At 41.2% G+C, this 25,158-nt stretch overlaps 2 protein-coding genes across 2 annotated transcripts in view; both read left to right on the top strand.

Annotated features, from left to right (window-relative positions):
* Positions 1–6,382, top strand: part of slc26a6 (solute carrier family 26 member 6) — a 109,153-nt gene extending 102,771 nt beyond the window's left edge. The window contains exon 21 of the mRNA XM_048606304.1: positions 5,230–6,382. Coding sequence (XP_048462261.1) covers positions 5,230–5,250 — 21 coding nt within the window. The 3' untranslated portion in view covers positions 5,251–6,382. The remainder of the gene's footprint in view (positions 1–5,229) is intronic.
* Positions 6,383–14,116: 7,734 nt separating this feature from the next.
* Positions 14,117–23,656, top strand: LOC109935962 (hyaluronidase-1-like). Its single transcript, XM_020534579.2, has 4 exons — positions 14,117–14,422; positions 14,908–15,890; positions 17,089–17,178; positions 22,646–23,656. The coding sequence occupies exons 2-4, from the start codon at positions 14,964–14,966 to the stop codon at positions 22,961–22,963; spliced, it is 1,335 nt and encodes a 444-aa protein (XP_020390168.2). The 5' UTR covers positions 14,117–14,422; positions 14,908–14,963; the 3' UTR covers positions 22,964–23,656.
* The last annotated feature ends 1,502 nt before the right edge of the window (positions 23,657–25,158 follow it).

Raw genomic sequence — 25,158 nt, 5'->3', positions numbered from 1 at the left:
ATTCTGAGGAAGGGTCACCGGACCCAAAAGGTTAAGTCTGATTTTTTTCTTCACAGATGCTGCCAGACGTGCTGAGCTTTTCCAGCAACTTCTGTTTTTGTTCCTGATTTACAGCATCCGCAGTTCTTTCGATTTTTAATGTGTGGTGCTGCTTCAGCCTTAGTTCAAACTGTGAACGACCTGCAGTCGGTTGGGTTCTCTCAGAGTGGAATCTTATAAGAGTGTGCGTGACGGGGTTAAAGGGGAGAATTATAACAGAATCCAATGAGAAGTCCAGTGGGGCCTATCTCATTGGTGGGACCATCGCGCTCCACGGTTAATGCATATGCTGAGCAGAAAGGAAAGTTTCTCATTAGGCAGCACCAAGTAGCCAACTGACAGGGATAATAGCTTGTGGGACGCCGTAACAGCACTGCAATTCACCTTACTGACTGCTACTCACTCACGTTCTATCGTTACCAAATGCACAGAATGAGATGTGTTGAGAAAACTCAACGTGGAAATCAGGGCGGGTACTTGGCTGTGACCAGTCTCCACATCGTTCAGTACCAAATGGCATCACAGGACATGACCCACAGGCATCACCCCTTGTCCACAGGCACTGGCAGCTGACCATTATGGCACCTCTTTTAGGAACTGCCCACTCGCATTGCAGGGCACATCAATAATTAGCTTTGAAAGGCTGCGGCAAAGACAGTTATCCAGCTCATGAACTTGGCCAGTTAGCATCTCAGGGCTGATCGCCTACTCATTCACTGAGTGCCTACCTGCATGCTAACAGCATCCATGCCTTGCTTTACTATTTGCGTGCCGTGCCTATTAGCTCTGTCCCAGAGGCAGGCATCTTGCCTTGCTGGTCACGAGTCCTCAGTCAAGGGGGCATACATCTTGCTGTCCAGCATATTGCTAGATCAATCTCACACCTGCATCTGCAGCCAGCAACTTTCACATCAAAAACACAGCCAAGTAAGTAACCACGCCTCAAAGTCTCAGGGGAGTCGTTCTCAGTGAATTCCATGAAGGTACCCATCAGTCTGGATCTCCTGGCACAGTAAGTCAAGGGCAGGCTCCCATACCAGTCCGAGGGATTGGCCACAGTCAAGCACCTGGTCAGGGTGGTCTTGTTCAGGAGGTCCATGCCTCTGCAGTCCAGGAAGTAGGTCATAGTCGCTCCTGTAGCTACATAGCAGCCAGTCTGGAGTAGTGCTAATGTAGGCTGGAGAAAGACAGACATCAGTCAGAAGGCTGGGAACTTCTCATGATTGCCATGGAAGGAAGGTATTGATACTCTGAAATAGATAAACTCAATGTTGTGTCCTGAAGGTGATAACGTAATTAAGCTATTGACTATCTAGCTCTTGACTATCACCTATCTAGTTTCAGTTTTTCCCTGGCTTACACTCAACAATACCTTTGTCTGTCTGCCCTTTCTTCTCTCTCCCTCTCTCTCTGGGCTCCGTCCCCACTCCTTTACCCCACCCAACCATCATCACCAACATAAATACCATTTTTTCTAAGCTGCTTTCAATTCTGAAGAAGGGTCACTGGACTCAAAATGGAAACTCTGCTTTCTCTCCATGGGTACTGCCATTCTCCTGTAATTTCTGTTTATTCCCTCCGAATGTATCCATCCCTAAGAGTCACATTATTTTTGCCTTCCCATTGTACGATTTCAGCCTATTCTATGTCGTGCTATAAATGTAACTTTTGAGAAAGAAGGAACATAATTGATACTGTATATTCCCACAATTAAGTTCGTACTGTTTGGTGCATGCAATACTGACACCTACTGGTAACTTTGATAGTAACCTTGATTCATTCAGTCTTACCTGATTGTGATATCAGAATAAATGCTCATGTAAATGATGCACATCCAAAGTGATCTTTAAAAGGACTTGGGGTGAAATAAAAGCTGCTGAAGCAATCATTTGTCAAATCCAGATTTCACACCAAATGATTCTCATTTAATCTCCTCCCTCTGCAAATGTGAGCTCATTCAAAGTGCTGCTGCCTGTACCTTCTCCTATAGGGAAGCCCAATTCAACCATGACCCCCTTGTCCTCACTAACCTGTCCACTGGCCCTCTAAGACTTCCAATTCTGTCATGTCCTCCAACATCAATCCCCTCATTTTTTGCTGCCTCTACCACTAATGTACTCTACACTTATCAAAATTCAGCCTCCTGTATATCCCCCACTTCCATCACCGGCAACTGTGCCTATGACCATTTTGAATCCACTTCATTGGAATTCTCTAATCATGCTCTTCAATTTCCTCTCCTCCTTTCACATCTGTTTGATAAAGATTTTTGTCACTTCCTACAAACGTCTCCTTTAGTTTGACATCCAGTTTCCTTACTCCATAATCTAGTACCTTGGAGAACTTGGTTTTGTGTTGTGGGAATGTTGATGAGGTAGATACGGCTAGGGAGCTGAAGGTGAAGGAACCCCTAGGGGACAGTGACCATAATATGATTGAATTTTTTTTATTCATTCACGGGATGAGGGTATCGCTGGCTAGGCAGCATTTATTGCCCGTCCCTAATTGCCCAGGGGGCAGTTAGGAGTCAACCACATTGCTGTAGGTCTGGAGTCACATGTAGGCCAGACCAGGTAAGGATGGCAGTTTCCTTCCCCAAAGGACATTAGTGAACCAGATGGGTTTTTCCAACAATTGACAATGGATTCACGGTCATCATTAGACTGTTAATTCCAGATATTTATGGAGTTCAAATCCACCATCTGCCATGGCGGGATTCGAACCCAGGTCGCCAGAACATTTTCTGGGTCTCTGGATTAGCAGTCCAGCGATAATACGACTAGGCCATCACCTTCACCAATTCACCATTTCACCCTGCAGTTTGAGAGGGAGAAGCTTGAATCAGATGTGACGGTATTACAGCTGTGTAAAGTTAACTACAAAGACGTGAGGGAGGAGCTGGCCAGAGTTGATTGGAAGGGGAGCCTAGCAGGGAAGATGCTGGAGTAGCAATGACAGGAGTTTCTGTGGTTATTTGGGAGGCACGGCAGAAATTCATCCCAAGGAAGAAAACTCATACTAAGGGGAGGATGAGGCAACCATAATTGACAAGGGAAGTCAGGGACAGCATAAAAACAAAAGAAAAAGCATACAATGTGGTGAAGATTAGTGGGAAGCCAGAAGACTGGGAAGATTTTAAAACCAACTGATTATAATTGAAAAAGCAATGAAGGGATAAAGGATGAAATATGAGAGTTAGCTAGCTCGTGATATAAAAATAGATTGCAAGAGTTTTTTTTATACATCTAAAAGGTAAAAGAGATGCAAAAGTGGACGCTGGAAAATGAGGCTGGAGAAGTAGTAATGGGGATCAAAGAAATGATGGAGGAACTGTACAGGTACTTTGCAACAGTTTTTACAGTGGAAGAGACCTGCAGCATACTAGAACTTCAAGACAGTTAGAGGCAGAGGTGACTGTACTGAGCATCACTAAGGAGAAGATGCTGGGGAAGCTAAAATGTCTGATGGCAGAGAAATCGCCCAGACCAGATGCAGTACACACCAGAGTTCTGAAGGAGGTAGCTGCAGAGGTTGTAGAGGCAATGATGGTGATATTTCAGGAATCACTAGAGTCAGGGAGGGTCCCAGAGAACTGGAAAATGGCTAACGTAACTCCCCTGTTTAAGGAAGGGAACCAGAAGACAGGAAACAATAGGCCAGTTACCCTGACCTCAATTGTTGGTAAAATTTTAAGAGTCCATTATTAAAGATGAGATTATGAAGTACTTGGAAGAGAATGGTAAAATAGGGCAGAGTTAGCAAGGGGAGGTCATGCCTGATCTGTTAGTATTCTTTGAGGAGGTAATGAACAAGTTAGACAAAGAAGAGTCAGTGGACATGATCGATGTGGATTTCCAGAAGGCTTTTGACGAGGTGCTACACAGGAGGCTGTTAAATCAGACAAGACCATGGTGTTAGGAGCAAAGTATTGTCATGGATGGAGGATTGGCCGATAGGCAAAAGGCAGAGAGTAAGGACAAAGAGTTCTTTTTCAGGATGGTAGCCCATGACAAGTGGAATTCCACACAGGTCAATGTTGGGACCACAACTAATCACGTTATACATTAGCAATCTGGATGAAGAGCATTGTTGCTAAGTTTTCAGATGGCACAAAGATAGATGGAGGGACAAGTATTGTTAAGGAAGCAAGGAAGCTGCAGAAAGACTTGGCCCAAGTTAGGCAAGTGGGCAAAGAAGTGGCAGATGGAGTACAATATGGGAAAGTGTGAGGTTATGCAATTTGGTAGAACAAATAGAGTTGTAGTTTATTTTCTAAACAGGAAAAAGCTTCAGAAATCTGAATCACAAAGGGACTTGGGAGTCACAGTTCAGGATTCTCTTAAGGTTAACACGCAGGTCCAGTTAGCAGTTGGGAAGTCAAATGCAATGTTAGCATTCATTTCAAGAGGGCAAGAATACAACATCCGAGATTTACTGTTGCGGATATAAAAGGCTCTGGTCAGACCGCTCTTCTTTATTCATTCACAGGATGAGGCATAGCTGGCTGGACCAGCATTTATTGCTCATCCCGTTTGGAATATAGTAAGTAGTTTTGGGCCCTATATCTAGGGAAGCATGTGCTGGCATTGTAAGGAGTCCAGAAGAGATTGACAAGAATGATCCCAGGAATGAAGGGCTTATCCTATGAGGAGCGGTTGAGAACTCTGGGTCTGTACTCAATTGTGTTTAGAAGGATGAGGGAGAGGTTCTGATTGAAACTTACAGAATACTGAGAGGCCTGGATAGAGTGGACATGGAGAAAATCTTTCCATGAGTAGGAAACACTAGGACTCAAGGGCACAGCCACAGAGTGAAGGGACAACCTTTACAACTGAGATGAGGAGAATTTCCTGAGCCAGAAGGTAGTTAATCTGTGCAACTCAATGCCACAAAAAGCTGTGGAGGCCAATTCATTGAGTGTACTTAAGACAAGGATAGATAGGTTCTTTATTGGTTACAGGGAGAAGGCACAAGAATGAGATTGAGAAACGATTCAACCATGATTGAATAGCAGAACAGACTCGATGAGCTGAATGGCCCAATTCAGCTGTTATATCATATAGTCTTGTAATGTAATCATTATTATTGTGATAGTTGATGCAGATTAGAATTCTGATTTAGATATTAAAAGAAAAAAAAAACATGGAAATTATAAATACCAAATCTATTTTCTTCTTTTTGGCTTTTTAGGCAGTAAATACACAGTTTTAATTCAGGAAGATTGGTGCTGGAATAGAAAACATGCATCCTTTTGAAGGAAAAATTAAAACCAGAAGAAAACAGCATGTCAAAAATAAATCTCCAAAGGGCAAGTTTTAACTTTCTCCAGTGTCCTGCATGAAGCAAAATGAGACAAGACTTGGAGTTAATTATGAAAAATCTATCTCAACGTAAATACTGACAAATCCCATACTGTGCATAAAGTTACAAACTAGGGAGGTTTCAAACACTTCACATCTGGGACTTAAGCAGTCAACACCAAAAGGGTGACAGTCCTAGCTCCATTTCTCCTTCATTCTTCTTTCTATCACTTCACTGCCTTTCTCTCTCTGAACCTTTTTGACAGAAAATTTTGATTTGAATAAGCACTACAAACACAGCCTGGTAGTGTTTTTGCCTTGTAACTTTGATTAATTTTTGTCAGTCAGTATTTGTCTCACTAGTGCTCCCCTCGCATTCATATTGCTGCAATTGATTGATATATTCAGGTGGGTAATATATGAAACCAGCAATATTATAAAAAAAACTGAAGCCCTTCCAGGAGAAGCTGTTTTTTATTATGAAGTTATGCTTCCAAAACTTCCTTAGAAAAAAGAAGGGAAAATCTGGCCTTTGACTAACCTGAGACATTGGCATTGTATGTAGGCTAGACCCGCAAGCACTTTCAACATGAGTAAACAGGAGATGTGACTACGATTAGATTAGCGAGAAAGGCAGTATCACATTAAGCAAAAAGGAAACGAAACAGTCAATATAACATGCAAAAAGCTGGAAGCTGCAGATAACACCACCAGTTGTTGATTTTACACAATGAGTTTGCCTTTGTTTTGGGTTACAGGAAATTAATCTGCCCACAAACAACACTTTAATACTCTTAGTCCATGCCAAAAGGAAAATAAAAGTCATTTGACTGTGTTACAGTCTCTAGTATTTGAATGCCATTTATAAAGAACCTCTATAAATTACAGATTGTTTTTTAAGGCTACATTGGAAACCCTTGGAGCCGTAATTTCTTTGTATTTTGCATAACCTTGAAGCTAGCACTCGGAGACAGAAAGGGCTGCAGATGCTGGAAGCTACAGTCAATAAGTGTGAAGCTGGAAAAGCACAGCAGCTCAGACAGCATCCGAGGAGCAGGAAAGTCAATGTTTCAGGCCGAAACTCTTTGTCAGGACTGAGGTTGAGGGGGAGAAGGTGGGGGGAGAAGTGGAGCCCAGAAATAAATAGGAGGGGGATGGGGCTGGGGGGACGGTAGGTGAGATGAAGATAGGTGGATGCAGGTAGAGGGTTATTGTGGTTGGACAGTACAGTACAGTCCCTTTACACCTGTATCCTGCACAGGGATGGCCTAAAAGCCCTCCGCTTCTTTCTCTACCGTAGGCCCAACCAGTTCCCCCTCCACTGACACTCTCATTCACTTGGCAGAACTAGTCCCTACCCCCAACAATGTTTCCTTTGACTCCTCCCACTTCCTACAAACCAAAGGGGTGGCCACGGGCACCTGCCTGGGCCCGAGCAATGCCTGCCTCTTTGTAGGATTTGTGGAAGAGACAGCTTCAACAACACCAGCACCATCCCTCACCTTTTTCTCCGCTATATTGATGACTGTATCGGTGCTGCCTCATGCTCCCGTGAGGAGCTCGAACAGTTCATCAACTTTGCCAACACCACACCCTCATATTCACCTGGACTATTTCTGACATGTCCCTCCCCTCCTGGACCTCTCTGTCTCCTCCATCTCCGGTAACCAACTCACCACTGATATCCATTTCAAACCCACTGACTCCCACAATTACCTCAACTACACCTCCTCTCACCCACCGTCCTGCAAAAAGTCTATCCCATGCTCACAATTCCTCTGCCTCTGCTGCATCTGCTCTCAACATGAGGCACTCTAGGACTCCCCAGATATCCTCCTACTTCAGGGACCGTAGTTTCCCCTCCTCGCCATCTTTCCCCTCCATCCTTTTTAAGGATGCCCTCAACCGCATCTTCCCCATTTCCTGTGCTTCTGCCCTCAAATCTCGCCCCCCCAACAACAAGGATAGAGTCCCCTTAGTCCTTACATACCGCCCCACCAACCTCGGAATACAACACATCATCCTTCAACATTTCCACCACCTACAATCAGTCCCCACCAGCAAAAAGATACTCCCCTCCTTACCCCGTCTGCTTTCCGCAGGGACCGTTCACTCCACGACTCCCTTGTCAGCTCCACAGTGCCCACCAACCCCTCCACCACACCCCGTACCTTTCCCTGCAACCATAAGAGGTGCTACACCTGCCCCTACATCTCCCCCCTCACCTCCTTCCAAGGCCCTAAACAATCCTTCCAAATCTGGCAGAGATTCACCTGCACTTCATCTAACCTCATCTACAGAATCCAATGCTCCTGGGTCTCTTCTATATCAGGGAGGCCAAACGCAGACTCGGGGACCGGTTTGTGGAGCATCTCCTCTCTGCATGCACCAACAAACCCGACCTTCCGGTTGCCATCCATTTTAACTCCCCCTCCCACTCCCCTTGTGAAATGTCCATCCTTGGCCTCCTCCACTGTCAGAGTGAAGCCAAACATTAACTGAAGGAACAACACCTCATTTCGCTTTGGCCCAATGGCCTGCATATTGACTTCACCAGCTTCAAAATCTCTCGTCCTCCAACCTGTCTATCTTCTAACTCACCTATCCGCTCCACCCTTCCCACTGACCAACCACAATAACCCCCGACCTGCATCCACCTATCTCCATCTCACCTACCCATCCCCCAGCCACACCCCTCTCCTTCTATTTGTTTCTGGGCTCCCCTCTCCTTCCCCAGTCCTGACAAAGAGTTTCGGCCCAAAATATTGACTTGCCTGCTCCTCAGATGCTGTGCTTTTCCAGCTTCACATCTATTGAAGATAGCACTTAGTACTTCCACTTAGAGAGCGTTTTCCAGTTTTTAAAGTGTACTACAAAAATGTACATTTCAGAATTAATTAACCTCTTCATTTTCTTAAATTTCACATGTAATTATTTGGTAAGTTAAATTATAAATGTAGATTCTCCATTTTGTGTTCAATGTTCTGTTTGATAATGATATATCTTTGTTAACTTTTTCTTTAACCTAATAAAAATCTAAAAGAAAGAGATGTACAAAATTTGAGAACTGTTCCTAACTGATCCATATATTTTAAAGGATATGTTTTATCATTTTATTGTATTATGTTTTTGATTTTCATGTAAACCTGCAGCTACAGTCAAATTATACCTAACAGAATTCAAGTTTTGCTATTGTAATTCCCTTTTGACAACTAAACCATTTAAAAAATGACTTAATTGTGTGTTGAATTCATGTTAATTTATAAATACATGGTCTGTTCTTATGCATCAAGAACTCAACAGATCATATAAAGGTTTGGGCTGACAAAATGCCAGGTAATGACCATCTCTAATAATCTCTCTAATAAGAGAGAATCTAAACATCTCCTCTTGATATTCAATAGCATTAGTATCACTGAAACTCCAAATTTCAGCATCCTGGAGGTGACCATTGTCACTGAACTAGACTTGCCATATGAGTACTGAGGCTACAAACAGTTCAGAGGTTAGGAGTCCTGCAGCAAGTAACTTACCTCCACAATCTCTAGAGTTTGATCACAATTTACAATGCGCAAGTCACGATGAAAAGTGATGGAATACTCTCCACTTCAACAACATTCAAGAAGCTCGATGCCATCCAGGATAAATCTACCTGCTTGGTTGATACTGCATCTACCACTGACACTTAATAGCAGCAATGTGTACCATCTACAAGATGCACTGCTGAAATTTACCAAGTCTCCTTAGACAGCATCTTCCAAGCCCAAGCCCATGACTACTACCATCTAGATGTACAAGAACAGCAGATACATGGGACCACCACCAACTGCAAGTTCTCATCCAAGCCACTCACCATCCTGACTTGGACATATATTGCTATTTTTCAGTGTCACTAGGTCAAAATCCTGGAACTCCCTTCCTGACACCATTATCGATCTACCTACATGATATGGTCTGTAATGGTTCAAGAAGACAGCTCATCACCATCTTCTCAGGGGTAACTAGGGATGGGCAATAAATACAGACCCAGCCAGAGACATTCACGTCCCATGAATGAATAGATAAAAATACATTAGTCAGTGGGGAAACTGCAACCCTCAATTAAACCTGCATCTTTAATCCTAACATCCATTTCTGAAGAACTTTTTAGCAGGGTCATAATAGGTTGTATAGGAGCTGTACCTAAAACCAAGAATGGGAATTGGTATCTTTTAACAATTAAGACTGTTTCAACATGATTTCCTAAAGCAGTGCCTCTGGGGAAAATTGCTGCAAAAATGGTAAAGTGTTATGATCCTAGCTGATATTATTACTGGACAGGTCAGATCCCAGAATAAAATCTGAGTTTGTTCTTTTGTTCTTTTTATTTAAAGTGGCAGTCTTTCAATGGAACATAAACACACAAGGATGCAGGTTTAGCTTTGTAATAAACCAGACATTTCTGACACAAAAGAATGAAAATTAAAACAAATCAAGCTATCTGAATGTGAGACATTTTGAAAGATGTCAAAAAACAGCAAAACCTAATCCAATCTGCTCCCAAGCACTGTCACCTTAGAGTTACTCTAAATTTCAAAGAAATCAATCTGAATTTGAATTAATTGCTTTGTCTCAATTTTGGTCCTCTGGGCTGTGAGGCCTAATCCCTTTGATCATTCGCACAAATGAGATCTTAGGCTTTCTCGACTTTAAATAACCAATTTCCTACCAAATACTCCACAAACTGCACACTTCACTGAGATAGCTTGTTTTCTTAATTGGTGTGAACAATCCCTTTCTCTGGCAAAAACCATACTTACACTCAACTTCAATCAGCATTCAAAAGATTTGTGAACATTTTTTTAAAAATTGCTCATCCTATATTTTGCTAAGCTAATTCCCTAATGTTTTCTCCATCCAATCTTAAGTTCCCACTGTACAAATTAATTTCCATTAACACTCCAGCTGGTATACACTAGTTTTATATCATGGTTTCAGAAAGACTGACTGAAGTGATTTTTAAACCCCTCCACAATAAAAAGACCAAAAGCTATATGGCACTAAGATAAAATCCCAAACTCTAAAATAAAATTAATATAAATAAATCACGCATCTGTCATCATACCACCCCACCAAGGAAGGATAGGAAAATATCTTTAAAAGCATTTCATTTCCCATCAAAATTCCTTTTCAATACAATGTGTATGTCACAGGAACAGTAGAGAGACATATAGCACAGTATATTGACGTAAAACATGCAAGGGCTTACACAGCAACCATAATTTTCATAAGTCCATTTGAATCGCTCCACTCTTCTAATTGTTCTTGATAAAGTGCCTACTACAAACATTTCTTTGCCAGACACATGAATAATGTTTAGATTATATGGCTGGAGGATTAAGCTTCATTGAAACAATTATAAGCTCTCATCCTGAAATTTATCAGAAAAAATTCAAAGGATTGAGTTTGTAAAAATAATCGTTTCTTCCACATTGTTCGTGACATAAATCTGAAAATTATGTAGAGCCAATACAAGACATAATGTTTCCTATCCACTGCTAAATCTTTCTTTTGAATTTCTTTGAAACGTAACTGACTGGTCATTTAATCCCCATCTCATCATTTTAAAGTAAAATGGTACACACACACACACACACACACACACACACACACACACAGACACACACACACACACACACGCATGCACACACACACGCATACACACACACACGCATACACACACACAGTCACACACACGAGTATCAACAGCCAGTGTGAATAGTTTCTCATAATTCAGTGCTGCTAACACAGCTTTCAAGTTATCATCTTTCAAGTTCTTGTATCCATTCAAATTTTTTGTCTTCCTTTAATAAATTCATTAAATGGAAGCTTGTCAGTGCTGAATTTCAGAACAAGCTTCCAATAAAAACCAGTCATGCCAAATTATCACAAAATTTCACATTTTGTCCTGGGCAGGAGAAAATCTTTCACTTCTCTGGAAGATACTTGCCTTTATCCCAAAGTGAGGACCGAAATAAAACAAATTTGCTTTGACAAATTCACATTCAGCCAAATTTATAGACAAATTGGTTCTTTGTATCTGATCAAAGAGTTGAGCTAAGTGGTGCAAATATTCTTCTCAGCTTTGTCTGAAAACAACCAACGTAAACAATGAAGCATATAGCCCTTCAATTACTTTATTGGTTAATTATTGGAACATTGGCATTCATTCCAAACAGCATGGCTTTGCATTGACAAAGTCAATTTGGAGTTACAAAAGTTGAACTCTCTTTGGCTCCATCAGTCATGGAACTTGCCAATATCCTTTTAGCAAGTCAATTATGGGACAAATCATGTGTGTCCTATTCTTTCAATTCAGTCATCCAACCTTGGCGTGTATGAGGCAACTTTTGTAAATACATTGACTTTGTAATAGCCAATATAGAATCTATCCAATTTCAACACTACCACAGTTAGTGAGCTCCAGCCACTATGATTTAGTTCAATACTCTGTGTGTGTATGACTTAGTTCAATATTGATACTATCCATTATAACTTAGTCCCTTCCCTCAATTGAGCTAATTTCTCTGGATTGAGTCTGTAAATGTTTTGTTTTACAAGTAATACATTAAAATCATGAGCAGCCTACACCTGTTGTGCTGACCTATTCCCGTGAATTGGTTTAGAATTCCATGATAGCCTTTATATGTTACCATGATATTGTTCTGGAAGATAAAGCATGAAGCTATCTAACTTTTTAGGCACCCCTGTGTTTTCCAACCTAATTGTTGGGGGGGTCAACATTTGAATTTTCAATTTCTGATTCATTCTGTAATTGTTCTGATATTCCTATTTCACGCCCTACTTCTTTCACTAACATAAATACACTTTCTTCCTGACTATTGCCCCTTTCATATTTTCTTTTCAACATGGTAACATGTCACACCCATGGATGCTTTCAACATTGATTGCTCACAGTATTGAGCTTCTTTTTGATTTGATAAGGTCCAGTGAACCTTACGTTTAGTGGTTCTCCAAAGACAGTTAACAAAACTAACTTCTCCAGCAACAGAATTTCAAGCTTTCCTGAACATCCTTGTGTCTTAACTTGACTATATACTCTCTGCCTGGCTTGCTGACTTGACTTTTCTTCTATATTTGCCTGTGCATTACCCACTTTTGCACTCCACTCCACATCCTATTCCCCCGCTAAATTAGTTTAAACCCCCTCTAGCCGCACTAACAACTCCCCCTCCCACAAGGATGTTACTCCCATTGTGATTCAGGTACAATCTGTTAGACTTGTCCCACTCCCTCTAATGATCCAGGGATCTAAAACCCTCTCTCCTGCTCCAATTCTTCAGTCATGCAATCTTCCGTTCTATCCACTATTCACATACTCATGAGAATATGATACCATGGTAGTGCAGAGACTGCAACCTTTGAGATCCCGCTTTTCAATCTCCTACCTAGTACCCTAAATTTTTGTTACTAGACCTCACCCCTCTTTCTCACTATGTCATTGGTAACAATGTGAACCACTATCTCTGACTGTTCTGCGTCTCTAAGATGTGATTTTTGTCAGGTTTCATCCCTAAATAGAAATACATTGACACAGTTTTTGTTTAACCAATAAAAACTGCAAATGCTGGAGAAACTCAGTTGGTCTGGCAGCATCTTTTTTTTCCTTTATTTCATTAACAGGATGAGGGTGTCGCTGGCTAGGCAGCATTCATTGCCCATCCCAAATTGCCCAGGGGGCAGTTGAGAGTCAACCACATTGCTGTGGGTCTGGAGTTACATGTAGGCCAGACGAGGTAAGGATGGCAGCTTCCTTCCCTAAAGGATATTAGCGAACCAGATGGGGTTTTCCACCAATGGATTCATGGTCATCATCAGACTCTTAATTCCAGATATTTATTGAATTCAAATTCCACCATCTGCTGTGGCGGGATTCGAACCCAGGTCCCCTGAACATTATCTGGGTCTCTGGATTAACAATCCAGCAATAATAGGTCATCACCTCCTTTGCAGCTGTAATGTTATATTCCTCACTCTATTCAATCACCCTATGACCTTTGTATGGTATGATCTGTCTATACTGCACACAGAACTTTTCAATGTACCTATGTACATGTGACAATAATAAATCAAATCATACCACATCAAAGCATCATACCAATCTCAAAACTGGTTCTCTCTCGCAGATGCTTCCAAGCTAGCACTTTCAGATTTCCAGCATCCACTGTAGTTTGCTTATTTTCTAAACAAATCAGGCGGAGAGTCAAGAGTGCTATTTTGATAATATAATTTTTTTTCATGCGCAATAAATGAAGTCTGAGGGCTGCTGAGTCATGGAGATCTACAGCACAGAAAAACTGAAAAAGGCTCTTTAGTCGATTGGTCATAAACAGCCACCTAACTATTCTAATCCCATTTCCAACGCTTGGCTCATAGCCTTGTGTGCCTTGGCATCGCAAAGCGCACATCTAAATACTTCTTAAATGTTATGAAGGTTTCTGCTTCTACCACCCTTTTAGGCAGAGTTCCAGATCTAGTTTGAGATATAAAAAAACAATTAAAGCACTGAAAACAAAACATTCAGGACAAATTCCAGCATCTGCAGTAATTTGCTCCAACAATTTAAACCAGTCGGTTCTTAGCACTTATTGATTTTTTTTTTTCTCCTAAGCAGTTATTCACTCAACAAATCCACGATACAGACGAGCATTTCACTTCGATTTCTCACTGTATGCATTCTACCACAAAATCAGTCCCGCCTTTGAAACCCTGTCATTGGATAGAGCGGGGTCACTCGTATTTGCGAAACGGATCATGTGTCCATCAAATGGACCGGCCACCAGATTGCGCTTCTTAAGCTCCCTGAGAAACCGCTGCAAACTGGAGGAGGGATAGTGCAATTTGGAGGGTGAACATCAGCCGAACAGGAGTTCGGTTGTGGCGAGCAAACGGGAGGAATATTCCAACAAAACAAAGAGAAACCGAAACTCGTTCATCTGTGAAACTTCAACTCACAGAGCATGCAACTTTCACAAGCGTGGGCTTTGCAAGAGGCTGACGCCTAATTAATAATAATAAAAAAGGTTTGATGTAACGTTATTTTATGGTACTTAATGATAGTTGCAGAAGAAACGCATGTGGGGGGGTGTCATTTTATTTTTAAAACAGTGGGTTGCGGATTTAACATCGGAATTAGTCTGTCTTGGAACTAGATTGAATGGTAATTGTCATTGGGGTTCTTTCAAAGTGCAGATAGGAGTGACCAAGTGACAAGAGACTTAAAATGTTAACTCATTTTGCCTCCTCACAGATGCTGCCAGACCTGCTGAGTTTCCCCCGGCATTTTCTGTGCCGATTGTGCTCGTAAACAACTGAAGCAGAACTGTGTCAGAAACAAATGATGTGTTTCTAGCAAACAGATGCTATTGGAACTGATCGGTCTTTGTCTGCTTAATGTTTAGAGTTATATCCCCACACTGACACGCTTATGCAAATAGTCTCAGTGAAATTACGTGACGAATGTCTGCCTTTTACATAATTCTTCTTCTGTTTCATTCTATTTGAACAGCATGAGATTTTAAGTACAAGCAGAAGGTGAGAAGATTGATTCCATTGAAGAATTAGATGTTAATAAGTGTATCAGCCATGATCCTGATTAAAGCAGTAATCGTTCTTCTACATGCATGCATTTTGACCCTGGGACAACCACTGAAACAAGCAAGATCTCCAATTATATCCAACAAGCCATTTATAACTGTGTGGAATGCCCCTACTGCGGCCTGCCAATCCTTGTTTGGTGTTAATCTCAATCTGGAAATTTTTGACATAATTGCAAATCAAAATGACTCCTTAATTGGACAAAATATTGCCATCTTTTATGAAAATAAGCTGGGCTCTTACCCCTATTACACAGCAAGTGGAATTTCTGTAAATGGGGGTGTCCCACAGAATGCCAGTTTGAAAGACCATCTTGCAAAGGCCCAAGTGGATGTGAAAAAGCTAATACCTCTGAAAGACTTTAGCGGATTGTCGGTCATTGACTGGGAGGCTTGGAGGCCCTCCTGGATGAGGGACTGGGATCAGAAAGATATTTACCATAAAAAATCAGAAGAGCTGGTGCGAACAAAACATCCTGATTGGCCTGAGAGTCAGGTGCTCGAGCAAGCACAAACTGAATATGAACAAGCTGCCCGTGATTTTATGGCATTGACATTGAATTTGGCAAAAGGCCTTAGGCCTGGGGGCTTGTGGGGCTATTATGGCTTTCCCTGTTGCTATAACACTGTCATTTCCAAAAATTACACTGGAGAATGTCCAGCTATTGAGCTGGAGAGGAATAACCATCTGATGTGGCTCTGGAGAGAAAGCATGGCCTTGTATCCAAACATCTACCTGGACCTTAAACTTCAATCAACAGAGAATGCACACAAGTTTGTTCATTATCGAATCAAAGAGGGACTCCGCCTTGCTCAACTGGGAGCAAATCACAGCTTGCCTGTCTTTCCATACGCTCGGATTGTGTACGCCAACTCCACAGACTTCCTGACTGAGGTAATCCATATGTTTTTCAGCCTTCTATTAGGAAAGCACTTATACCAGGCATGGTTCAATGCTGCCAAGCTCCAAGTGCACTTGCCAATCAGAGAGTTAATCAGTGATGTTGTAGCCTAATAAACCTTGATAAAGTTTTTAATTAATACAGCTGGAAGAGGTATCAAGCATCCTCCATTATATTGTTATTTTACTGCTTGTGAATAGCTTGTCATTAAGTTAATGAAAATACCTTTTTAAGAAATTTGCAAAATTGTTTTCTAGTTAGATTAGGGTATAGTAGTCTTTCATAGCTTTTTAAAAAAAAAAAAATTTTAAAAACCCATCAATTACTGTCCTTGTGCCCAAAGCAGGAATTCTTAAATTTCGAAACTCCCTGAAAGTTCTAGAATCAAATACAATTAGTGGAAACTCCTACTGATGATTAATTCGATCATTTTGGGCATGGCCAGTTTTCTTTTTGGGATCTTTTTCTGGTTAAATGTTTTTAAAACTAATCCAAAGATCATGGAAAGATTTGTGCCAGACTCAATCTGCAATTAAAATTCCAGAATCTATTATACCGGTTTTGATGATATCTGGAAGTTTGCACCAAAAATAAACTGCCACTATTGATCACAAATTCCAGTCTTGCGTGTTTCTGAAAATATAATTAAAGAATCTCCAAAGGAGGTGTGTAATTGAGCCAACAGACCTAAAATGCCCTAGGTTCTCTGCAGAGAATGGTAGATTTCAGTTGGAGTCGGGACAACTGTGTTAGGTCAGAACAAGGGTTACTGTTCTTAATTGCTATCCATTGATTTTTGGGTGTACATGACCACAACTCTCCCACCATTTGGCTGTGATGCCGTCCAAAGTGAATTACCTACCAACAATCACATTCTAACTTCCATGTGAAAGTGTTTACTAATAGTTAACTATGCTAAACGGTTGAAAGACTGGAAGTGTGGTGAAAGAGAACTGGGAGCACAAGGCTGAGAGAAGTGAAGTAGGTGAATACAAACATGCTCTTTGACAAGCGGATTCATAAGCATTTGGCTTCAACATGGAAATTCAAACAAGCCACCGGAGGAGAAAACATATTCCAGGCAAACTGTTGGGCTAAGAGGCCCTGACAAGATCTAGTTCAATAACCTTGAAGTATGACCAGAATCGCAAACAGTAACAGCATCATTTTGTCTGTTCTACAATTTTTCAGATTGACTTGGTCCACACAATTGGAGAGAGTGTAGCAATGGGAGCTGCAGGGATTGTCCTTTGGGGGAACTCAGATTATGCCAAATCTCAGGTAAAACACACCCTTTGACAATTCCGCTAGAACTATAATGAACGATTACAGCACTTGCACTTTGAGCGATGTTCAGTACCTTTCTTAAAGCCTATTTTCTCGGTTTCAAACTTCATTGATCTGGTAACAGTTGGACTACTTTCTTGCATTATGTCCTCTTTTTACTGTACTGTAAATACAAGTGTCAGTTATAATAACTGCAGAACCTCCCCCACTTTACGATTAAGACAAAGCTGAGGAAAGAACTCTGGTTTAATGAAGAGTGCAGTTGAGTATGCCTGGAGCAGCACCAGGTGTACCTAAAAATGAGGTGTCAACTGTAAAGTGACAACACAGGACTACTTGCATGCCAAACAGCATAAGCAGCAAGTGATAGAACAAACTAAGTGAGCCTGCAACTATTGGATCAGATCTAGGCTATGCAGTCCTCCCGCAGCCAGTTGTGAATAGTGGTGGACAATTAAACAACTAGTAAGAGGAGACTGTACAAATTCCCACACCAACCAGCCCCAACCTCAATGATGGGGGCAGTCCAGCACATCAGGGCAACAGCCTAGGCTGAATCATTCCCAGCCAGCTACTGCCAAGTAGGCCAAGAGGACGATCCATCTTGGCTTCTCTGAGGCTTCATATTCAGCATCAAAGTATAGCGAGCAAAGTATAACTATAGCCAGTCTTCAGTCAATTTATTCACCCCATGTGATATTGAGAAATGGCTGAAGACACTGAATACTGCAGTGGTTATAAGCCCATAGTATTCTGGCAGAAGTACTAAAGACTTTTTGTCATTTATATAAAAGATTCAGATGTAAACATTGGAGGTATGCTCAGTAAGTTTGCAGATGACACCAAAATTGGAGGTGTAGTGGACAGCAAAGAAGATTACCTCAGAGTACAATGGGATCTTGATCAAATCGGCCAAAAGGAGTTCGATTTAGATAAATGTAAAGTGCTGCATTTTGGAAAGCCAAATCAGGACAGGACTTATACACTAAATGCTAAGGTCCTGGGGAGTGTCGCTGAACAAAGCGACCTCGGAATGCAGATTTGTAGTTCCTTGAAAATGGAGTCACAGGTAAACAAGGTAGTGAAGAAAGTGTTTGGTATGCTTGCATTTATTGGTCAGTGCATTGAGTATAGGCGTTGGGAGATCATGTTGCGGTTGTACAGGACACCGGAAAGGCCACTTTTGGAATACTGCATGAAATTCCAGTCTCCCTGCTATAGGAAAGATGTTGTAGAACTTGTAAGTCTTTTCTGCACCCTTTCAAGGGTGTTGCCAGCGTTGGAGGTTTGAGCTATAGGGAGAGGCTACATAGGCTGGGGCTATTTTGCCTGGAGCACCGGAGGCTGAGGGGTGACCTTTTACAGAGGTTTGTAAAATCATGAGGGGCATGGATAGGGTGAATAGAAAGGTCTTTTCCCTGGAGTGGGGGGGATCTAAAACTCGAGGGCATAGATTTAAGGTGAGAGGGGAAAGATTTAAAAGGGACCCATGGGGCAACTTTTTCGCACAGAGGGTTGTGCATGTATGGAATGACCTGACAGAAGAAGTGGTGGAGGCTGGTACAATTACAACATTTAAGAGGTATCTGGATGAGTACATGAATAGGAAGGTTTTAGGGGGATACAGGCCAAATGCTGGCAAATGGGACTAGATTCGTTTAGGATTTGGTTGACATGGACGAGTTGGACCAAAGGGTCTGTTTGAGTGCTGTACATCTCCATGACTCTGATTTCCAGAACTAGCCACACCCCCAGCCAAACTTTCTCCAGTAGAGCTACAACACTGGCATCTACCCCACAATGTGGAAAATTACTCCAGTACATCCTGCTGACAAATCTAAACCAGCTAATTACCATCCCATCAATCAATTACCATCTGATCAGTCTCAGTCATCAGCAACATGATGGAAAGTGTTATCAACAGTTCTGTTAACTGGTACCTACTCAGCAACAACTTGCTTATTGATGCCTAGTTTGGATTCAACCAGTCAGCATGTGACCTATTACATACTTGGACTGAAAAGCTGAACTTGTTGAGCTGAGAATGACCACCCTTGACAAGAAAGCATTTGCCAAAGTGTAGCATCAAGAAGTCCTGGCAAAACTGGAGTCAATGGGGATCGGAGGGAAAGCCCTTCACTAGTTGGAGTTGTACCTAACACAGAGGAAGATGGTTATGATTCTTGCAAGTCAATCATCTCCGCTCCAGGAAGTCATTGCAGGAGTTCTTAAATGTAGTGTCTTTGGCCCAACCATCTCAAACTGCTTCAATAAAAACAAAATATTGCAGATGTTAGAGATCTGAAATAAGAATAGCAAGTGCTGGAGAAACTCAGCAGGTCTGGCAGCAACTGTTAGAACAGGCAAATGTTATCATTTAACTTTGGACTGTGGAGGAAACCGGAGCACCCTGTGGAAACCCACGTAGACTCGGGAAGAAAGTACAAACTCCTCACCGACAGTCACCCAAGGCTCAAATCAAATCCGGTTCCCTGGTGCTGTGAGGCAGTAGTGCTAACCACTGAGCCACCGGACCACCCCAACCATACAAACAAGGCACGTGTGTTTTAAGATGGTTGTGGTTGTAATTAAAATAGAGGAAATGGTTCATAGTCTGACGTTTTCGAATTCAACGTTGAGTCCGTATGATGTAAGGTGTCTTAGTGAAAAATGAGGTGCTGTGCCTCTACATCTTACGTTAGCCTCAATGGAACCCTGCGACATACCAAGGACAGAAATATAGGCATGTAAACAAGATGGCGTATTAAAATGGCAAGCAACTAGAAGGTCGGGGTTAACTATTTCATCAAAGACCTTACTACCATTAGGTCAGAAGTGGGGATTTTCCATTGATCTTTATCACCATTCACCACTCCTCAGATACTGGATCAAGGTCTGACCAGCATCCAAGCTTGGGCTGATAAGTGGCATTAGCATTCAGTCACATATGGGACAGACGATATTCATCTTCAACAAGAGAGAATCATCTCCCCTTGATATTCAGGTTATTACCAGTACTGAACACAAGGGATTCGATGTCCTAGGGGCTACTGTTGACCAAAAACTGAATTAGACCAGACATATATGTATAATGGCTACAAGAGCAAATCAGGCTGGGAATTCTAAAGCAAATAACTCCCTTCCTGACTCCCAAAAGCCTACGAGGCATAAACCAGGAGTATGACCGAATACCCTCGGTTGCCTAGATCAGTGCAGCTCCAACAACGTTCAAAAGCATTGTCACCATTCAGAACATTGGCAGCCCATTCAATACCTTTTTAAAATGTTCCCTCTGTCTACAACTATCAAGTAGTCGCAGCATTGTGCAGCAACTCACTCAGGCTCCTTCAGCAACATCTTCCAGGTCGACAATCTCTACCACTAGAAGGACAAGGATAAAAGATGTACGGGAACTCCACTTTCTGCAAGTTCCCCTCCAAGCCACACGCCATGTCAACTTGGAACTATATAGCTGTTCTTTCACTGTTGTTGGGGCTAAAATCCAGGAATTTCCTGCATAACAGCATTGTGGGTGTACGTACGCCTCTTGCATTGAAGCATTTCAAAAATACCTTCAGAAAGACTCACCACCACCTTTTCAAGGGAGATTAGGAATGGAAAATAAATGTTGGCCTAGCCAACAATGGCCACACCCAATGAGATAATAAATAAGAATTATACCTCTGTCTTTAATGAGCTTCTGTTGAGCAATCCAGAATGAGTACTCAGTCATAGAGTCACGGAGATGTACGGCACAGAAACAGACCCTTCCGTCCAACTCGTCCGTGCTGACCCAGCTATCCTAAATAGATCTAGTCCCATTTGTCAATGTTTGGCCTACCTCCTTGTAAACACTTCCTATTATCGTAATCATTCAGATGCCTTTTAAATGTTGTATTTGTACCAGCCTCCACCACTTCCTCTGGCAGCTCATTCCATACACGAACCACCCTCTCAATCATGTATTATGATTCCATACAACTCCTTGCGTAAGTTCATAATTTACTTGAATAACATACACCAATTCTACCTTTGATCTCTACATTCCAATAATATTAACTCTAAACCACAACATTCCAAAAATCAACTAGTGCAGATTTCAGAGAGCATGGATCAAAACGCAGGTATTACTGTCCATTAATCTCTCCTAATGATTTTGTTATCCTCGTTGACTAATCTACTTAAGCTCATTATTCTGCCATTAATGGTGACAAAGCAACAAGTCCCAAGTCACATGTCATTGATAACTGACTGAATTTCTCAGTCCTTCAAATTCTTATTGTTTGCAAAGTGTCCTAGCTCAAGAGAACTGGATTCTGAACTAAAAGCTATTTTCACTGAATGCATGCTGATCCCAAAACAAAACAATTCCAGGAAATTGTGACATCATATGCTGCAATAACAATCGCATCCCACAAACTTTGTCTCAGTTCTCTCCAGCCCACAATTTCTGCTAATTGACAGCCAATCCTCAGCCAGGCTCGACATTGTAAATGTACCCATTGAAAAGAAGTAAAGAGCCAAAACTTATAGAAATACACACCAAAAATGTAGAAAAATAAGAGGTACTCACTTGAGTTTTAAATGCCTGAAGATTATAGGAGTTCAATAGCCTGATTTAGCTTTGTAAACACTGGGAAAGAGTGTAGAAATGCAGACAATGCAATTGGTTAGTCCTATCTTTACACAGAATATAGGTAGATGGAAAACGTAGCTATTTCTTTCATCTACTTTCTGTCTCCACACTGTTAACATGGGGAGCAATGGCGTAATGGTGTTACCACTGGAGTATTAATCCAAAAACTCACCTAATGTTCTGGGGACCTGAGTTCAAATCAGGAATACGAACTCAATACAATGAATTTGAATTCAATAAAGATCTGGAATTAAGGGTCCAATGATGACTATGAAAACCATTGTTGATTGTCGGAAAAACCCATCTGCTTCACTGACGTCATTTAGGGAAGGAAATCTGCCATTCTTACCTGATCTGCCCTACATGTGACTCCAGACCTACATCAATGTGGTTGACTCTTAACTGCCCTCTGAGCAGTTAGGGATGGGCAATAAATGCTGGCCTAGCCAGACACACACACACACACATACCATGAGCGAATAAGAACAGGATGGCTGAGATTATACAATACTTTTCAGACTTACCAATAAAGATAGCACTTACATCTGTGGATAATTGACCAGGAAATGCCATTCCCTAATATAAATGCTCCTTCTTGCATCCATTAGCATTCAATTGCAGTGACAAAAGGAGCACAAAATCCAAATTTTAATAGTTGGTGCACCGTCATGCTCTGTAATAAAATGGTTCAGAACACAAGTTAACTGAGTAGCTGCCTAAAGAATAATTTCTCAGTCTCCATTTAATCCATTGGATTATTTGAAACAAAAGAAGTGCATTTTAAGAAGCAAGAAATATTAATGAAATGTTTTCTTTCTTGTTTAGGAATCCTGCCTTGCTCTGAAAGCATATATCAATGAAACACTGGGTAACTATATTGTTAACGTAACAAATGCTGCAATTATCTGCAGTTGGTTGTTGTGCACAGGCCATGGCAGATGTGCACGAATGAACAATAATACCTACTCTTATCTGCATCTAAACCCAGACATCTTTAGAATAAGTGTGAACCCTTCAGACAAAGGGCCAGCATTTATCCTGCGACAGAAGGCTGAGAAGGACATGAGAGAAATGGCGGCCACATTTCATTGCCACTGCTACAATGGATGGACAGGGGAACACTGCGAGATTACAAATGGATAGACCTGCGACGCTGTGTAGCCTTTTAACGAGTGCTTAAAGTGAGCAAACACCAACCTGCAGCAATGGCTTACTTTCTTTTTCATTGGTGGATTTACGTGGTTGAAATAAATACAAAAAATATTGTAAGTACTAAGCAGGTCTGGCAAAAAAATATCCAAAGAATTGCGGATGCTGGAAATCAAACAAAATCAGACGTTGTTGGAAAATTTCAGCAGGTCAGGCAGCATCTGTGGAGAGGCAAAAAAAGGAGTTAACATTCCAGTGAGCTTCCTTCAGAACAGTGGCAGCATGGGTGAGGGAAAAAAACAGAGTTCATGTTTCAGGGGTTTTAGCTCTCATTTTCTGTCTATAGACGCTGCCTGATCTGAAGTGTATTACCAGCATTTTATGTTTCAACTTTAGATTTCCAGTATTTGCAGTGTTTGTTTTTGTGTCATACATACATATGAACAAGCAATTTAGGAGCAGGTGTAGGACACACAGCCCCCTCGAGCCTGCTCCGCTATTCGGTAAAATCACACATGATGTGATTATTCCACATTCCCACCAATCTCAAAGACTGGGTTCATTTGGGATTTACATCTGGAACCACCTACACCCAAAGTGAGAACATACCAATAGACCAATAAATTTGCTTTCGTCTGGTGTCATCAGCATGTACACAATAAGTATTCAATAAAATATTTTTTCCCACTAATGCATTTTTTTTGTGTATCAAGCTGCTGGTATTGTGTTCCTGTCTGGTAAATGAAATGGAATATATTTTTAATTGTTTTTATTTAAGCACACTGGTTTCAGTTTCTCCAAGGGCTACCCTTCCAGTAATGGATCTGTACTGTGATCACTTGAGCTCCTCCAACTGTCTGCCAAAATACATTCTACTCCAATGGAATTAGATTTTTCTTCAATCAGTGTTAACAATGGGGTTAACCTGTTTTAAATTAATGGCTCAGCACTAAATTAGCATTCACCACCCCCTATCTCACCATTGATGTTTTGCATTACCCTTAATGGGCATTGCATCTGAATTATTCAGTTATCTATTGGTGGTTGATAGATTAAAAAACACAGGTGATTTGGTGATGGGAATAAAAAATTGTTCAGTTGTGTGTAAGAGCACTTCTGGATGTAGAAAAAAGTTAGTGTTAATGGGATCTTGTGGCACGGTGGTAGTGTCCCTACTTTTAGACCAGGAAGCTTAGAGCTGGAGCTCCACACTGTATGGATTCAAGTCCTACCTGCTTTAGAGGTATATTATAACGTCTCTGAACAGGTTAATTTTAAAAAAAACTTGATTGTATTATCCTGCTAACATTTGTCATGCACACTTTTTTATTTCTCCATATTAATCCCTATATCTTTTGTCATCCAGGGAGATCTGCATTTGTATAGAGCTATTGTGTCTGTGCTGGCTGAATAAACTAGCTACCAGTTTTTTCCCACTTTACAACATCTGGTCCTTGTAGGCTTTTACTTTTTACACTGCATCAGCTGCAGATCCTGATTCCTTTAGCTCAGCCAGATTAAAGTCAAGTCCTTCAGACCTTTTCATATTACTAACTACTGAAATGATGAATTTATCACAGTTGCAGCCTTCTTATGTCGTAACACATTCAGGAAATATTCTGAAAAGTGGTGCAGATGTAGAAATCTCCACTATTTTAGCACAGACTTCAGAAATACTTCAGTAAGTAACTGACTCATATACTAAATGGAATTAAAAGAACATTTTATTGAGAATGCCTCTGTTTCTTTGTCTCCTGTTTTCTATATGGGCTTTCAATGTATTCATTTGGCACCCCTCTCATCTAATTTCAGATACTGCAGACTGCTCCTGATCTTTATTATTGGTGGATTTTATCAATAGTTAGAACAGGTATCATTGCCAAATCGTTCTACAATTAAGATCAGCTAAACTTGGAATCTAACTCAAAGGGACTTTCAAAAAGTTTGAATCTAAGAAGTTAAAGTGTTTCCTCAGTTTTCAATTCTGACAATTTACTGGTTAAATTTTAATCATTACCTAAAATTCATGCAAGAATGATTCTCACTGGTCTCCCATCTATTGCCCCATACTTTAAAGAACAACTACTAGCTAGCAAATTAAAATTAAATGCATAAGGAGTGGGTACATAGGAAGACCAAGAACTGACACTTTAGATCCAGTCAACAAAAATGTGCGGAATATACTATGA

Source organism: Rhincodon typus, chromosome 16 (genome assembly GCF_021869965.1).
Source record: "Rhincodon typus isolate 14 chromosome 16, sRhiTyp1.1, whole genome shotgun sequence".
Classification (NCBI taxonomy): Eukaryota; Metazoa; Chordata; class Chondrichthyes; order Orectolobiformes; family Rhincodontidae; genus Rhincodon; species Rhincodon typus.
The sequence above is the reverse complement of the archived record's forward strand: the minus strand, read 5'-3'. Positions and strand labels throughout refer to the sequence as shown.

Bases quoted from the DNA above. Each gene is read 5' to 3' on its own strand.
- LOC109935962 (XM_020534579.2), top strand. From the start codon at position 14,964: ATGTTAATAAGTGTATCAGCCATGATCCTGATTAAAGCAGTAATCGTT. The intron at 15,891-17,088 runs GTAATCCATATG...ACAATTTTTCAG, and splicing joins CCACAGACTTCCTGACTGAG to ATTGACTTGGTCCACACAAT. The intron at 17,179-22,645 runs GTAAAACACACC...TTTCTTGTTTAG, and splicing joins CAGATTATGCCAAATCTCAG to GAATCCTGCCTTGCTCTGAA.